At 31.7% G+C, this 18193-nt stretch overlaps 2 protein-coding genes across 4 annotated transcripts; both read left to right on the top strand.

Annotated features, from left to right (window-relative positions):
- The first annotated feature begins 1141 nt into the window (after nt 1-1141).
- Nucleotides 1142-4314, top strand: LOC130673561 (uncharacterized). 2 transcript variants are annotated; one of them, XM_057478602.1, is made up of 2 exons: nt 1142-1592; nt 1661-4314. In XM_057478602.1, exon 2 carries the CDS (start codon nt 2845-2847, stop codon nt 4222-4224), a length of 1380 nt encoding a protein of 459 aa, XP_057334585.1. In that variant the 5' UTR covers nt 1142-1592; nt 1661-2844; the 3' UTR covers nt 4225-4314. Both variants share the same exon structure in this region, with proteins under 2 accessions (XP_057334585.1, XP_057334586.1).
- A 623-nt stretch (nt 4315-4937) lies between these two features.
- Nucleotides 4938-8612, top strand: LOC130673532 (sialidase-like). 2 transcript variants are annotated; one of them, XR_008990903.1, is made up of 6 exons: nt 4938-5161; nt 5250-5453; nt 5852-6026; nt 6101-6586; nt 7126-8040; nt 8121-8612. XR_008990903.1 is itself a non-coding variant. In XM_057478564.1 (6 exons), exons 4-6 carry the CDS (start codon nt 6131-6133, stop codon nt 8493-8495), a joined length of 1374 nt encoding a protein of 457 aa, XP_057334547.1. In that variant the 5' UTR covers nt 4940-5161; nt 5250-5453; nt 5852-6026; nt 6101-6130; the 3' UTR covers nt 8496-8612. The 2 variants fall into 2 exon arrangements, 1 of the variants encoding a protein (XP_057334547.1); XM_057478564.1 differs by having other exon boundaries at nt 4940-5161; nt 6101-6214.
- Nucleotides 8613-18193: the final 9581 nt, after the last annotated feature.

Below are 18193 nucleotides of genomic sequence, written 5' to 3'. Positions count from 1 at the left end.
AAAAAATCAACTATTTTTTTTTTTTTTTCGATACTGTGAAAATATTATTCCTGATGACAAAAAAAAATTATTGTGCAAGTTTGAGCCCTTAATAATGATATTAAGAGGTGTATCGTTACGACTTTTAGTTTTTTGATAGAAATTTCATTTTTAACGCAAAACTCGTAAATCATCTATCTGAAAAATTTGAGCAATCTATATAATTATAGGAAATTGAATTTCCTACAAAAAATGTCTCTTAGTAAATTGACGTAAAACGAGCCGTTTCCTTATAACCGTGCCTTAAACATTGATTTGTTTATTAAATTGTTGGTTTCTATTTTGGATTTTTGTGACTACTAAAAATATTAAAATTTTTTCCAGTCAAGATACATACCCTTGAAGAAAATTTAATGCCCCACAAAAAAGGTCTCTTAACATTTTTTGCTAAATTCACTCCTCCGAAAGTCATTCAAGGTTGAAGTTGAGTCAAAATGACTTTAATAACCTGAATAACTTTCGAAGGCGTGAATTTAGCAAAAAATGTTAAGACCCTAGCGAATTCGATCATACCGAAATTTTGGGTATTTTATGAGTGTGTTTTGGACATAGTATACATTTGATAGCATTTGGGTACGTTTTACGAATAATGCCCTAATCATACCGAAATAATACCGAAATTACCGTAAATGTTGGGTATGTTTGTGAACTTTTCATACCCAAATTATACTGTAGAAAAATAATTTTTAAAATACAGTATAGATGACGTTTATAAATGAAATGCATTTTGGCTCTCTTAAATTAGCGGGGACAAATTTATTTTTTTGAACTTTTTTTTTTTTGCTAATTCGTTTATTAAAATAATAATAATTATTATAGTAATAATTATTGTAATAATAATTATCATAATAGTTATTATTATAATAATTATAATTATTATTTAAATAGACCGCGCAATTGATTCGAAATTCGCGCATGTGCAGTAGGATTTATTTGAAGATGTACAGTTGGGTGGGTGTAATTATATTAAAAAAATTAATTACAAAGAAAATAAAATCAAACAAACGTTTTTTTTTTATCGAACAAACAATATCTAGTTGAGATTGATAAAAAAAATGTATGTCAGTACTACATTATCAAGAGCCAGGTTCAAATCAAATTTTTAAATATTTTTTATAAAAAAACAATAATCGAACAAAAATTAATTTTGATCAAACAATCAAGAACAAATGACGAACAAACGAATTAGCAAAAAAAAGTTGAAAAAATTAATTTGTCCCTGCTAATTTAAGAGAGCCCCTTTAGCTCTAGTCTTGTTACTCTCGGAGCAAATAGTGTATCGTCTCCATACTGTTTTACAGTTTTGCTCTATTATACTATTGATTTGATTGTTTAATACAAACTTTATATTCTAAATTGTTTTACTAGCGCTGGTAGTGAAAGTTATAAATAACTGTGTCAACTAATAAAAAATAATGGAAGTAGCTAAAAAAAGAAAACGCCATCGAACAACCATCTACAAACGTAACAAAATAATTTTTGAGCAGTTGTTGCAATTCAATCCTCAGTGTTTTAAGTCTGAGTCGTTACTAAAAACACTACTCTATGTTGAGGTAATTTATTCATAGAACAAGTTATTATCAATGATTAAAATTAAAATAATACTAAGTACGTGTTACAGGATACAGAATCAGAATCCGATGAAAGTCAATCTGCTGTGTCACCACATCGTGGAGTCAATTTAATTCAAGGCATAGAGAACACAATGTCTCCTTCCCAGACGTCTTTAACTTCTAATCTTAACATTCAGCATTCAGATGTAATTGGTGATTATCGTGATGAGATAATAAATCTTGAGGACACCAACAGAATAACTGATCGTAGTAGTTCTAATGGTTTGATAGATGATACAGATGATGATGGTGATAGCGATGATGATGACGATGATAACGATAGTGATGATGATAGCAATAATGATGACGATGATAGCGACGATGACAGCGATAACGAGTGTCATAATGTAAATACTACATCGTTATTTCAAAATCATGTTTTAGATATACCTGTACTGCCTTCAAAAAAACTCAGTCCTAAAGATCATTTACTGTCAATCATAACAATGTCAATCAGGCATAATTGGACTTATGAAGCAACTCTGGATGTTTGTAAATTGATCAATGCGACTTACGATTTACACTGCTTACCAAGTACGAAAGAATCATTGTGGTCTGTCTTAGAAAAAGACATAAGGTTGATGACATATCATATGTACTGTCGCGAATGTGACGCGTACATGGGAGAAGGTCGAAGCCCGATGAAAGACTGTTTTTGTAGTGCCTGTGGACCAAAACAGGAAAACAAAAATTTATCGTATTTTATAAGTCTGAACTTGCATTTACAAATTACGAATTATCTTACGACTAAAAACATTGATGAGTCGTTAAAGTATCGTTTCACAAGAATTAAGAATGTGCAAGGGGCTATTGAAGACATTTATGATGGGGCTGAGTATAAAAAACTTAGTTCAGCAGGAATGTTTTTAAGTAATCCATATAATTTTTCCCTAACATTTAATACTGATGGATGCAAGATTTCTAATTCTTCCAAATCAAGTGCCTGGCCTATATATGTTCAAATCAATGAACTATCACCACATTTAAGAAAAAAACACGTCTTACTAGCGGGAATATTTGTGGATAAGAAGGAACCTTTAATGAATGATTATGTACGAACGTTTACTGATCAAATTAAAGTTTTATATGAAGAAGGAATTGTTTGGAAGCCAACATCAACAATGGAAGTGACATCTAAATTTGTAAAATATTAGGATCAGTAGATACACCCGCTAGATCTGCAGTGTTACGAATGAAACGTTTCAATGGTTTTTATGGTTGTACTTTTTGCTATGCCTTTGGTAAAAGCATAGGTAGAAAACATGTTTACCCTGTGGGAAATAGTTCGGAGCAGTTAAGAATAGATGATGAAATGCGTGCTGATATGATGAAAAGTTTTGCCGATAAAAATGAAATAAAAGGTATCAAAGGACCATCAGCGCTGATGTTATTGCCATTATTCAATTTATCTAAGGGAATGATTGTTGATAGTATGCATTGCTGTTTCCTTGGTGTCATTAAATGGCATACGAAGTTACTATTAAAAAAAGATTATAAAGACGTTATTATAAACAATAAAAAAAAGAAAGTCGTAGTTGATTATTACATCGGTCGTCCTGGCCAGAAGGAAGAAATTGATTCTCTATTTTTGGCTATAATGCCACATAATATACGTTCAAGACTACCTAGATCAATAAATACACTTGCAACTTGGAAAGCTTCAGAATGGCGAAACTGGCTTGAATACTGTGTAATTTGTTTAAAGAATATTCTTCCGGACAAATATTTAGATCATCTTGCTCTATTAAGTGAAGCAGTTAACATATTAAATAGTGATTGTATTACGCCTGAAAGACTGGAACATTCCAATTATTTATTGGAAAATTATGTCAAATTATTTCAAAGATATTTTGGATTAAAAAATATGACGTACAATATTCACCTGCTGACTCATATAACAGCTACCGTTCGCGATTGGGGACCTTTTTGGTCTAATTCTACGTTTGTATTTGAATCGTGGAACAGAAGAATCGTAAACAAAATAACAAGTCCCCATTCACCGTGCTCTCAAATAACTGATAGATATTTATTATCGAAATATCTTTTTAGCTGCGGTGAAGATGATTCGATAGCTAAAGAGACTCGAAATAACATAAGGAAACTCATGAGACTGCCATTAGATGGTAGTAGTCATGAAAAAATAGTTGGAAGAGGAAAAGCAACAAAAATAAAACCAGATAAATATAAGAAACTCGTTTTTGCTAAATCAGGTTTTTACCCAGATTATTTATATTGCTATTCCAGAGGAACAGTTAACGGAGTCAGTTATAACTGCAGAAGAACAAAAGAGACTAAATTTTGTAACTCGCTTATATATTGTGATAATATTGGTTTTGGAGAAATACTCAAATTTGTATGTTTTTCAATCGAAAACACTACAGTTAGCGGAATCATCTTGCAGAGTTACGAAGAAATTATTAATGATTTAAGTGTGTCGTATATTAAGAAAGTAAAATGTACAGATAATAGTATTTTTGTTGATGATAAAACAATTTTCAGCCCTGCCATTAAAATTTCTTTCAAAGAAAATTTATATTTTCTAAAATTACCCAACTCATGGGAAACAGACTAGTCTGTAATTGTAGTATGCAAAAAAAAATTCAATTATTTCTCACTATAACAGTGAAATATTGTATTTTTTCTATTAGCTATATGAAGACCATGTATTCTTTGCAGAATATTTATTTAATAAATTATTTTTTTAGTTAATTAAAGAATTTTTTAAAAACTGAAAAGAAATCGTTTATTTATATTTCTCTATTCTGTCAAATCCCAAATAATAATTACAGTAATAAGCTGTTGATGTTATTGAAATATTCATATATTTATAAAAAAAAAGAAAGATTTATAAAATTATTTATATACTGAAAATATTAATTTCTAATTTATCTAATTCAATATAATTAGATTATCATTGATGCACTGACAACATTTATTTTTAACAAAATTTTAAATTTAGAATACATTACTACCGCCATCTTCTGGCACTGGATTATATCTTCTAATTGCCGCGTTACTATTTTGCTGTGAAATTGTCTGCAAATTCAAGCAGCAAGTTTCAGGTAATTTTAACATTAAATTACCGTCAATTTTAATGCAAAGTGGCTATCAGGAATGGAGGGCGTACCCTCTCCCCATACGCGGTAAGCTATTTACGTGTATGTCACATATAATGCTTTGTTCACAAATGTCAGGTGATTTTACACATCGCCAATATCTCCTAGATTTTCCCATTGTGATACTACCCAGAAAATAAAAAGAATAATTAAGCAGGTAAGAAGATTATTAGTCATGTTTGTAATTAATGTTAAAGATATATTAAAATTTCGGTTGCTGTTATCATATATTGTTGTCATTGGCAAATAGATAAGAAAGTTGGTGTTTACATTAATTATTTCATAGGATCACTCACGTATAACCTAACATAATTTAGCTTTATATATTGTTATACATATAAACATATTTGTATGTATTTCGTATCTCAAATTTTGATGTGCACCCACATATTTGTTGAGTGTGATTCTACATATTAAATAAAAAGATTTATTTATTCATGAATTAAAATTCACTTCGTTTTAAACTAAATTTTTTGAATAGATATGTCATCTCTACCAAATCGCTGTTTAGTCAAGGAACTACAGAATGATAGAGAATTGATACTACCTATTTCTGCAATTTTTGTAAGAGATTCAAATTCTGGATTGCTGAAAGTAGCGTCAAAGTTAGATATTGAATCAAATGTACCTGTCTATATGCAATCAGGAGAAAATGTCGTTGAAATCGAAATGCTTCGATATGCAGGTAATTATTACAGTTAACATGGATATATTTAGTATGTATAGATATGATTATTGTTGTAAAATTTTACAACTGAATCAATCTAAAAATGGTAAAAGTCATAATATTTTTGTCTCATTTTAAATTCATACTCTATTAGGCAACATTAGTTTCAAAAATGCACGTTTTTACGGTATTTTGCTTTTTAAGAATAAACAACCCTGGTGGAAATTTTTGGGAATTTTTTCCGAAAAAGTCTTCAGAACTCTGAAAAAGTCTTTAGAACTTTGGAACTTAGTTTTTCAGAGAAAATTCCCAAAAATTTCCACCAGGGAAATTTTGGAATGTTAAGTAGCTTAAGCTGCGTACTCATATATGATAAATAAACTACAATATTTTATATAATATTTTCTTGCTTATAGAAAGTAAAAAGCTTTACTAAGTCTTCAAAGATCTTCTGGTAAAAAAAGAATTCGAGTGGTGAAAAGATTAAGTCTAACACCTTATCAGATAAAGCCTCGAAACAAAACCATTGCTAATGAGACAAAAAAGAAATTTTCTGCTAATAAAATTGAAAAGACTACAAAATTTGTCAAGGTATTTTTATCAATTTATGTAATCCTCTGATGAAACCTGATACACCCTATTCTACTACTTTAATTTTATTTCAGACAACAGAAAAGACGTTCCAAGAGAAATCAATGGCATCAAGTGATTATAATATTATTAAAATATTTAATGTTAACAAAGAGAATAATAATATTTTGAGTAATGAACGTACAAAAGTAAGCATTATTATAAGATATACAATTCTGATTTTTCAGCTTTCCAGTGATCGTTGATAAAAGTTTCATTTGCTGAAAATGATTAAATTTATACTACTTAGGAGGAGAATTTTTCAAATTTATTTACAGAAGTAGCTGCGAAATACTTCTATTGATTAATTTATTGAATTTATTGATTACTAGGCTAGCCAAAAAAATAATTTTTATGATTACAGTATGTATCAAAAAAGACAAAACTTTCTAATAGTTAGAACTTTTTGAATACTTAGTCATTATTATAAAAGGCATCAAATTTGGAGAACAAGATCGAAAATCGATCTGGAATCCATACGAATTGATCAAACAGAAATGGCCCTGTATTTTAAATACTGAGTAAGTTATTAAATCAAACAACACCAAAATATCGTTACTTTTAATCGTTGTTCAATAACTTTTATGAACTTCCGATTTATACTGTTTTGCTTGATTATCAGACTATATTTATCTTTCATTAATTAGACAAGGAGCAATATATTAGGAGAGTATTTTTTCGGTGTTAATGTTCGTTCTAAAAATTTAAGTATTTCATATCCCAAAATTTATTAAAATTCAATCGGACTGAATATAAAAAGATTAAAATTTGTATTTGACAGCCTTGAAGCATTGTTAATAAGTATAATATTAAAACTGGAACAATACTCGTCTGAAGCTCGATGTCTTACATAAGTAACCGAACGCAAACAATATTTCTTGTAAATCTTATAATTTCGATTTATTTTTATTTTATCTTTCACTCAATCGGAATGGCGCATTTGATTCAAAACATCTATTTACTGGAGTAATGGCATTTCATTCTATTTAATTATATTAACTCATTGATTTTGTAACATAATTATCTTAGCATCGTAGCTTGTTAATTTACTTATCTACAGGATCAACGTAACGTTGGAAAAAATGCAGTTGATCGTGAATTGACATCATCCGTCGAACACTCACGCAGATCAATTCTTGAAAATACTCCAAGAACTTCACTATCACCTGGATCAAAGACAAATTCAATATCTCTACAACACACACGCACATCAGTTCATGAAAGTACTCCAAAGACTCCACCATCACCTGGTTCAAGGATAAGCTTATCATCTCTACAACATATTCGCAAATCAGTTCATGAAAATACTCCGAGAACTCCACTATCATCTAGATCAAGGATAAGCTTATCATCTCAACATTCTCGCAGATCAGTTCTTGAGAGTACTCCAAAAACTCCACCATCACCTGGTTCAAGGATAAGCTTATCATCTCTACAACATATTCGCAGATCAGTTCATGAAAATACTCCAAGAACACCACTATTATCTGGATCAAGGATAAACTCATCATCTCAACAGCATACTCGCAGATCAGTTCATGAAAATACTCCAAGAACTCCACTATCATCTGGGTCAAGGATAAACTCATCATCTCAACAGCATACTCGCAGATCAGTTCATGAAAATACTCCAAGAACTCCACTATCATCTGAATCAAGGATAAATTCATCATCTCAACAGCATACTCGCAGATCAGTTCATGTAAGTCGACCATATGCTTCAAGATCACGACAATCTGCACCACAACATTTCAATAATGCTCGAAGCTCGTCATCTGAATCTGGAGATTCCTCTAGTTCAATTCATTCTTCTCGGTCCTCAAGTCCCAGTAGTCCAAGTGATTTCAATGACATAGTTAATATGTCGCAATTACAACATGGCTTGAAATTATTCCGAAAAAAAATAGTCTCGGATGTAAAAAAAGTTCTCCTCAAAAATAATCTTGGGCGGCCATTAACTGACAATAATGGGAAAGTACGTACATTACCTTAATATTTTACTCATTCATATGCTATTTTTTAATTTTCATATTATTAATTCTATTTATGTTTTAGGTCGAAATTGAAGGAATTTCTTTAGATGCCAAAAACTTTTTAAGAGCTTTGTCGGCAAAAAAAATGAGTCTGCGTGCGAGAAGATTGATGCGAGCCTATTGGACAGAAAATGAACGCGATAGACTGATGACTCGAAAAAATAAAAAATTTCCTAATGCTTTAATTGTCAGCTCTCGAAATTACAATGATTTCATCAACCTTTGTTATGCTCTACAAAGAACAAGATTTTTAAAGCATACGAAGAAACATAACCCTGAACATAATATTTATCGATGGGTCACAGACTTCCTTAAAAACGATAAATTTGCTCGAAAGAAGCAGAACAAGAACTCTGAAATATTTCCTAACGGGCAGCGAAGAGCGAAATCTATTTAAAAATAATTCTAAATTATTTTTATTTTCTTTATTAATATTATCAAAAACTTTCTCATTTTTATTGCTTTTAAAAAAATTTTATAAAACAACTAATTTATAATTTAATAAAAATTTCAAAATTTGAATAAATAAACATGTATTTTATTTCTCTCCTATCAATTTCTTATTTTTATTAATAAATTAATTTTATTGGTTAATAAATTAAAATTTGACTGCTAAATTTAACAATTAAAAAAAAAATTAGAGTACTTTTTAGGTATATAATGTTCACACACATACCCAAAATAGAAGCATTATTTAGGTATAATTTGGGTATTTTTTTTGGTATATTACCGAAAAATGACCGGAACTGGGCTAAAACTCAGTGGATATTTTCAGTATTTTTTAAGTATGACCGGATTCGCTAGGGGAGACATTTTTTGTAGAACATTACATTTCCTTCAAGAATATGTTTCTTGACTGAAAAAAATTTTAATATTTGTAGTAGTTACAAAAATCCAAAATAGAAACAAACAATTTAAAACACAAATTAATGTTCAAGGCACGGTTATAAGAAAACGGCTCGTTTTACGTCAAATTACTAAGAAAGATTTTTTGTAGGGAATATAATTTCCTATAACAATATACATTGCAAACTTAAGAGCCAAAAATAAAATATATGAGACAACCACGTCAGATTAAGAGAAAAAAAAAAAAAAGAATTTATAGATGTTAAAAATTGACACAAAGTACAAGTGATTGTCAAAAATATGTGTGATAGTACTTTGCAAAGTATCCGCTGCCATATACTTGTATAGTATTTTACTGAAAATAACAATTCGTTTTAAAGCCGGCTCGTACTAGTATGAGCAGTCGGTTATTAATAAAAAACGCATACAAAGCTAACAATTTTATATGTTAACCTACGTAAGACAAAAACTACTAAATATAATGGCTCATAGTAAAAAAACTTAAGTTATGGTGGCCAACTTAAGAGCCAAAAATAAAATATATAAGACAACCACGTCAGATTAAGATAAAAAAAAAACAAATTTATAGACGTCACAAAATAACACAAGGTACAAGTGATTGGCAAAAATTTGTGTGATAGTACTTCGGAGAGTATCCGCCGCCATATACTTGTATGGTAATGAACTGAAAATACCAATACTTTTTTTTGCCGGCTCGTTCTAAGTAGAGAGGTAAAGCTGGTTCTGTACTATTTGGGGCAAGATGGGCATGATCTCTTGTACCGATGTATGGTAAGTTATCGATTGGCGATGATGTATCGGTTGTTTGTGTGGTTATCGATTGGCGATAATGTATCGGTTGTTGATAATGCATCGGCTGTTGGCGTAGTTATCTGCGGCCTTTTGACATCATTTGCGATTATCTGGGACCTTTTTGACATCATTTGTATGCTAATTGGCATCTGATTTGTGTTATTAGCAGTCTTTTTTACCGCCTGAGCTTATCTTCGGCCCGTTGGATGCTAATTGTCTGCCATTTCGAGCTCCTATCCGCTATTTCGAGCTCGTGATAGATGGCGCATCTCGCATATTTTTCGCGGAAAATTATTCAAACAAAATGACGCCGTTAGGGCGCTCAAGGATTGTAAGCTACTCGTTCCTGAATATCGAGCCTTTTGCTCGATAGGTATCTTGAGGCCTGTAGCCTCTGACGTCAGGAGCTACCCCCAGCCTGTGACAAGGCTCACCCCCACTAGAGAAGGGTGAGATGGACATTGAGGCTGACGAAGAAGAGGCATTCCGACGGGACTCTCCGAGAGGACCCAACATGACGTCATCTAGCTACTCTCTCTCCCTGTCCCTTATTATACTACTTATTGTTTACTGTCCATATTATACGATTAGTTGTCGGGTTAATAATGTTTAATTGTTAAATAAATATTTGGTTCTATCTACTAGCAAGTGCAATATATTAAAGTGTCCTTCTTACATATCAGAAGTGGGATTGGAAATCCGTGTGCCAGCATAAAGTGCAGTGTGCTTACAATAAGTGAATAATAAAGTAGTTATTTTACAGAAAATATAATTAGATCACATCCAGGGAAAGTTAAGTTAGTTATGGTGAGTGCCATTCCGTGGCATAATGGATCCTGTATACCACGATGGGAAGCAGCGATTGGTCAACAAGATATGTTCAAATTACATCTGAATACATCCTCGTAATATGTACAACTCCTGCAAGTACAGAAGTTATAAAGGAAATAGCTATGATCATTATTGACGAGGACATCATCTGAATCTTCACATCATCACGAAAGCAGCAGCAGGGATTGATGGAAATTGTTGAACTCATCGCTAAAGTAAACTATATACAGACGGTACAATGACTACATTAATGTAGTGCATCATTGAACAGAAGTTCAGTGTCAAGAGCTGGTAAAACTATTATTGCTCAGGTTGCAATAGGACAAAGAGTGTCATGATTTCGTTGACTTCACGAGTTTGGTAATGTAGAAAAATAAATCTTCTTAATGACTTGCATGTTGAGTTAGTGTACTGGGACAGATTATCAAAAACGCAGTAATGTAATACTTGCTAGATATCTAAGTAACGCGTATTACAAAATCGGGAGAATAGTTATATAATTTGTATTATTGTTAAAATGAATAAATGTCAACGGAAATAAATGAAGTACAACGTTGAAACCGAAGTAAATAATAAACTAATAGAAAAATACATAACCGACCTTCATAAAACATGCCCAGGTATCTAAGCGGCCAGGTAGTAAGCCGGGACGTATACTGTAACTATAATCGGTGTTGCCGCATTAACATAATTATATCGGTAGAAATCACAAAGATAAGTTTATTAAATATAAATCATCAGTAAGCTTTAACGCGTTGACTCTTCAATATTTAAAAATGAGATGATCAGTTATTTTTGAAAATACGAATTCAGTAATATAATCAAATACATTCAGTCAGAATTTATGTATGCGTTATCAATATGAATTTTACATTAATAAACCTAAGTTACAAACACATTGGTTATTAAAGAATTTCTGAAAATAGTAGGCTTGAGGTAAGCAAAATATGTTGAGAACAATATACAGAAGTTAAAGGTTGAGATCGGGTTTAGTAGTAATATAGCAACCCAAAAATGTTGAACTGCACATGTTTAGTATTTGAATTCTTATTGACACTAGTCTTTTTAAGATTCTGGTAAAAGCTTGTCTTTAAATTCTGCGTTGAAAATAAATGTCACTATTAAAGTAACGAGTAAAACTTATGTTCATAGAGAATTGACATAAAGCGGGTTATAGTAAAATATAAAAACTTAGGTACACATAACAGATGGCTTCAAGGCCATAGTACAAAGATTTTTACTAAATTAAGAATTCTCGAATACAATCGTTGATTCAGTCCGCATCTTACAAGGACCCTTATTTTTATTGCTTTATGACGGTACGAGAGAAAGTTGACTAGAGACCAGATGTTAAAAAACTGAGGATTATGAAAAACCTAAAACTACAAGTTCTAGTCAGAAATGCATTTGTCCTTTCCAAAGATTTTATATTATTCATGTAAATATGCCAATATTTTCAATGCTTGACAGTATTAAGGGGGGGGGGTAGGGTTTTAAAGGCGAAAAAGAAGCATATTTTTGTGATTTTTTTCCGGCGAGATGAGTAATATAATTTCATTAAACTTAATCACATATTATTGTACAACTTTTGAAGAATATCAGAAAAAATTTTTAACGAAAAATATTGATTACCAAGCTGGTGACGTTGATACTCCGGAGGCGCCTCGAAAAAAAGTCGTTTTGCGGTGAACATCATAACTCGTTACCGGATCATCGGAAAAAAAAAAAATTGATATGCATTTTAAAGTTAATGTATTTCTCGAGGTAACCACGAAGAGTTTTTTTTTTTTTTTTTTTTTCAATTTTTTGCAGCACTTGGAAGTGAAAAACGCAATTTTAGCTCAAAAAATCGCGGTTAATTTGTTATTAAAAAATAGAAAAAAATGAAAAACAAAAAAAAAACTCTTCGTAGTTACCTGTTGATTTATGTGAAGAAGTAATGTTCAAATTTTCAAAGGGATCGGTTCAGTACATTTTGAGTTATGATGTTCACGGACTTTAAAAATACCGTTTTCGGGAAAATCCATTTAAAGTTTTTTATTCGTGAAAATTTGAAATAAACTATCAATCAAAGAATATGAATTTTTATACTTATATTGAGTCATCAGTTTACATCCTTTGAAAGACACACTGCCGGAGAAAGGGATTCGGAAGAACAAAGAAAATTGCAGCTGATTTCTACTAGGGGTATGTAGGGGCAGGTCGGGCAGGTATAAAATTCAGGTATACCGGCCGGTCATTTGAAACGCTGTAACTCCGTTAGTTTTACTCGGATCGATTTAAAATTTGTACACAATATTCTTGACATATTGCTCATTCAGAAAAAAAATTAAAAAAAAATTTTTTTTTGAATAATTTAAAACCCCTACCCCCCCCCCCTTAATGGAAGGAAAAATAAATTGAGTATCAATTCTAAGTCTTTTACTAATTGAGTGTTTATACAAATAATCTTCGCGATAAATAAATTATTCTTGAACTGGCTCGAATATTTAACAAACAAACTAGTAATTAAACAATACTTTCGACACAAAATATTAAATTCAACCTTAAACATTGATCGGTACAATCACACCAATCATTAGTTATTAAAATTATAATTTAAATACATTGTTATACTTGTAAGTCAGAAGAATAGATAGTTTGCGAAAACTAACGGAATTAATAACGAGTGGATTAAAATGACTGGGTTAATTGTATCAATTAAATTAGTTTATCGTATTGACCGAAAAATTCGGGAGGAAGATAACTGGTTAATTATGAAGCGCTACAATTCTTCTAGATACTTGTAAATTGAAATTAGCCGCAAATTAAGTATATTTCTGAAGGAATACATTAACATATGGTATCAGTAATAAATGCATAAGTCAAACATTAAAATTTTCATTAGCTTGAAGATACTGCTTAGAAATTATTATTACAAGTTGTACTGTACAATCTGTTTTATACCAATAGATTGATAAATGGAAAAATGGAATGGTTGATAGCACATGATAGAATATGTGATGAAACTCCATGTATTGAATATTATTAATTAAGGATTTCATAATAGTTGCAAAATAATAGTTGTAATTCTTCTGGAATAAATAGTTACTGTAGACTAGAATTTGATTGGGATTGTACTGCTGTTGGGATCAGTTAGTAGGAGCCCACTGGGTTAGTCTCTGGAAGGTTGCGTACAATACTTATGGGTTTAGTTATATACCAGTCACATGATGTGTATCATTTTACTGCATAGTTAACTTAGTTCAGCGTTGAATGCATTAAGTACCTTAACAATTGCTTATTGAAAAAAGTTATGTTTGACTTACTATTTTCCTGAGTAAATTGAGAGTATCGTGAATTTAAAGAGTTGAAATTAATTCGACAGTATTCAACTATTATTGAAGGTGAAGTTGCAATTGTCTTACGGACATGCAACAGGCACCAAAGTAAAAGATTTAATCGTTGACTCTTATTCCTAGAGAAAACTAAAAATTGATAGTTACTGTACTAACTATAACGTTAAATCTAAATAAAATAAATGTTTAGCGATAACGATGGTTACGATTAACAAAACATTCCCAAGTACGCTGGCTCGTATCAAGTCATTAGTATTCTCGACGATGAGATTCATACGTCGTCGAGGACATTGTTGTTTCAGGTGGAACGTTGATTCGAACTGTCAGTCTCAGTTAAGTTCGAAAATTATTTGGAAGGATTGTCGCAGTTACAATCTTACTTGGTTTGCAATGGTGTAAGATATAGCAAAGGATTATTACTTTGCTTAGAACTACTTCTCTGACCAGCCTCAGGGATCGTAAGAGGATCTCACTTCAATTGACAGTAGTTTTAGGAGGTTCACCTACGCACGGACTTACGGTATCATGGGTGATCACCAAGTCCTGATAGCACAGTGATCAGCAACCCAGAAAGAAATTCTGATGGTGAGATACTTAAGTCATTGAGAGCTTTAAGTTGTTTCAGGTAGAATATTCATTCACATCGTGGAAGTTGACAGCTCAACTTCAAGGATGCGCAGATAGAATTGTCACAACAATAATCCTATCTGGTGTGAAATTGTGTGGAATATTGCAAAACAAAGCTAACCTAGCGAAGGGTCATGGATCCGACCATACCGGTTGGTGGTGGTTCTGAGGGCGGACAGTCATCTCGAGTTGCGAAACGTCGTGAGATACGACCTGCACCGGTTGGTGGTGGCTCGGGTGACTGTAGTTTTGATGATCTGGCAACATGATAACGTTGCCAAGGTCAGCAAGACGAACGCATGGTGCTACTCGGAAAACGTCGAGTAGCCACTTATGACTTAAGCATGTTGCATTAAATGAAGACAGTTGGGCTGCACCCACAGCTGTCTATCCGCATGTTATGTTTACTAGGAGCACAAATTATTAATAATTTCTATTGATATAGAGTTTTATTTATATGTTATGAATAGAGATAATGTTTTATCCGGTTTTTACGGAAGAAGTGGCAGCATGATATTGCATGATAAATTACACTGAAATAATACTAATAAGGTATGAATTAATTTTCTAGATTAAAGGTAAAAACGGAGTTGAGGCGCAGTGGTGAAAACACTTGGAGCTTCAACTGATTATTTGCCGCGAGGACGCGACCATCATCAGGACGGCCGACTGTAAGCTACTCGTTCCTGAATATCGAGCCTTTTGCTCGATAGGTATCTTGAGGCCTGTAGCCTCTGACGTCAGGAGCTACCCCCAGCCTGTGACAAGGCTCACCCCCACTAGAGAAGGGTGAGATGGACATTGAGGCTGACGAAGAAGAGGCATTCCGACGGGACTCTCCGAGAGGACCCAACGTGACGTCATCTAGCTACTCTCTCTCCCTGTCCCTTATTATACTACTTATTGTTTACTGTCCATATTATACGATTAGTTGTCGGGTTAATAATGTTTAATTGTTAAATAAATATTTGGTTCTATCTACTAGCAAGTGCAATATATTAAAGTGTCCTTCTTACAGGATGATACTTTTTCAGTCTATCAGCCTTGAGCGTCATCACGGTGCCAATTTACTCCCTTATTGATGTTTTATATATTGAAACTCGAGTGTGTAAGGGTACATGCTAGAAGCATGCAAGAGCATGCCATCTAGTGGTGTAGTTACTCCCAACCCTCTTTTTTTGCTAATGCGTAGTAGATGACGTCATCAGACAAGTCTGAACTTGTTTTTTCTTTGTTTGTGACGTTATTCGAAAAGTCTGAACTTGTTTTTGACCGATGGTGGGGGAAATGAGCTGAGTGCTGAGCTCAAGAGCTCACAGCAGTCAGTCGTCATCGAGAAACCTTCTAGTTAACAGTGAAAAAACTTGTGTGGCTTATTGAATTAAAATTAAAGTTTATCAATAAGAAATTGTTTTTAATTCATTGTCAATTAATGAAGATCTATTTTAAATTCTAATATTAAGTAAGTATTAATTTATCTTGTTTTAGGGAATCGCGATTCATTAAAAATTATCTAATCTAATTGAATTACTAGTTTTCAAGATGGATCTTTCAAGAATCAACGCCATCAACACCTTGGCATACATCTTGCCTGTCAAAAAACTTCAGGAATTAGAGGTTGACAAGACCGACAAAATTACTGAAATTAAAAAAATTTGAACGCAGTATGGACCTAAAGTAGTTGCTAACCTGGATGCCAAATTTACGATCTACTTTCCTACAAGAACAAATAATGAATTGTTAGTTCATGAAGATAAATTAAAAACTCTCATTGATATGTTTTCTCAAGAGAATCTCCATCTTCTTTTTCATGGAACAAAATACAGTAAATTTGAATTTATAACTCAATTATCATAAATATATTTTTTGTATTATAAAAATTTATAATAAAATCTAAAAATTTCTATATTAAATAATTAGTTATTATTTATGAACCTTATCGCATTAATTCTATAATTATAATTGATTAATTTGAAAAAACTCGTTTGCTCAGTCGCATTAAAAACATTCATTTGCGCATGCGCCTGACTGGGGGGCGATGTCATGCAATGTTTTTGAGATAGTCAATATGAAGCTGTTATAGCTCACTGGAAGAGTAAGGGAAGGGGAATGATAATACACACGCGGGAAAAATCGGATGTTTTCATGCATACTCACTTATCAAGCGCGGTGTTTTTGAATGTCTGAAAGTGGTGATCATATATTCGGGGAATTTTGAGTAAACAATTTTTATCCTAGAGAAAAAACATTTTTTACAGATTTTTTATTAATAAATAGATATATTTTTTTTTAATTACATTATTGGATATCTTTTTCATATAAAATATCAAGTAATATTTTTGGTAGCAAAATAAATTTTTATACTAGAGAAAGAATTTTTTTATTGATTTTTTTTCTGATTGTTTATTTTTAACGTTTTTTTTTTTAATTAAATAGATATGTTTTTAAATAATATTATTATTATTAAAAATCTTTTTCTTATAAAATAATAAAGAATATTCTTGTAGCAAAAAAGGAAGAATCTAACCAATAAAATAATTAAAACTAATAACCAGTATTTAATAACATATTTTCTTATAAAAATATTAAAAATATTTTTGGTAGCAAAAAACTAATTAATGAAGTCATTTAAACTAGTATCAATAAATAAATAAATTAAAAACTAATAACCATTAGATAAATGAAAGATTAATAAAATAATAAATTGATAATAAAAATGAATGAGAACTAAGAATTGTTGATAAATGTGTCAAAAAATAATAAATTAGTCAATATTTTCCTCTTCTGAGCTATTCTCTCTTTCACTCCATTCTCGAGCTGAATTATAAATTATTTCACCATCAAATAAAATTTCAGTATCAGCTACTGAAGCTTCATCATCATCATCATCATCATCATCATCATTAATGGACATAATCTGTTGCTGTTGTTGCGGTTGTTGTTGTTGTTGTTGTTGTTGTTGCACTAGATGCAAATCCCTCATGCACAGTCTGAAAATTAGTGATCCAATGAAATGACCAGTACCAGTTCTCGTCATTAATAATCAGGTATGCTGAGACGGTTCCAATAGTTAAAATAGGTTGGTTATATCGTTGTGCTTGACGAGTATCTTGAAAAATATTAAAATCTCTTGAGATTCTGTTGACGATATAATCCATGGTGAACACATCTAACCATCTCCTTGGAATAATTGCATCATAAGTCGTGTATTCTCTCATAAAAATGTTATCATATCCTTCAGGCTGACTAGCGATGGTATTAAGTACTAAGGACTGTAATGGAGGTAGTTCTTGCTCTTGGTCACGCATTCGCTGAATTTCCCGTCTCCATGGAACTTATAGATCTGGGTACATTTCAATAAGTAAATTTCCAGTGAAATAATACCTCCATGGAGATGGTGAATGATCTCCCGGTACTTTAAACCACCAACTCATATTCACGTCACTAATTTGAAGCATAGTCGCAGTATCGGGAATTGTGATGATCGCATTATCAAAGTTTTCATTCACCCTATACGTTTCCAATTGTTGTGATATTTCTGTAGAAATATCTTCCATTGTCAAATTGAAATATCATACCATACAGAAGCGTATTCCCCCAAAAAAAAAAAAAAAAAATTTAATCTTTAAAATCAATTAAT

This window comes from Microplitis mediator, chromosome 8 (assembly GCF_029852145.1).
Source record: "Microplitis mediator isolate UGA2020A chromosome 8, iyMicMedi2.1, whole genome shotgun sequence".
NCBI lineage: Eukaryota > Metazoa > Arthropoda > Insecta > Hymenoptera > Braconidae > Microplitis > Microplitis mediator.
Note: the sequence above shows the minus strand (reverse complement) of the source record. Positions and strands in the feature narration are given on the sequence as shown.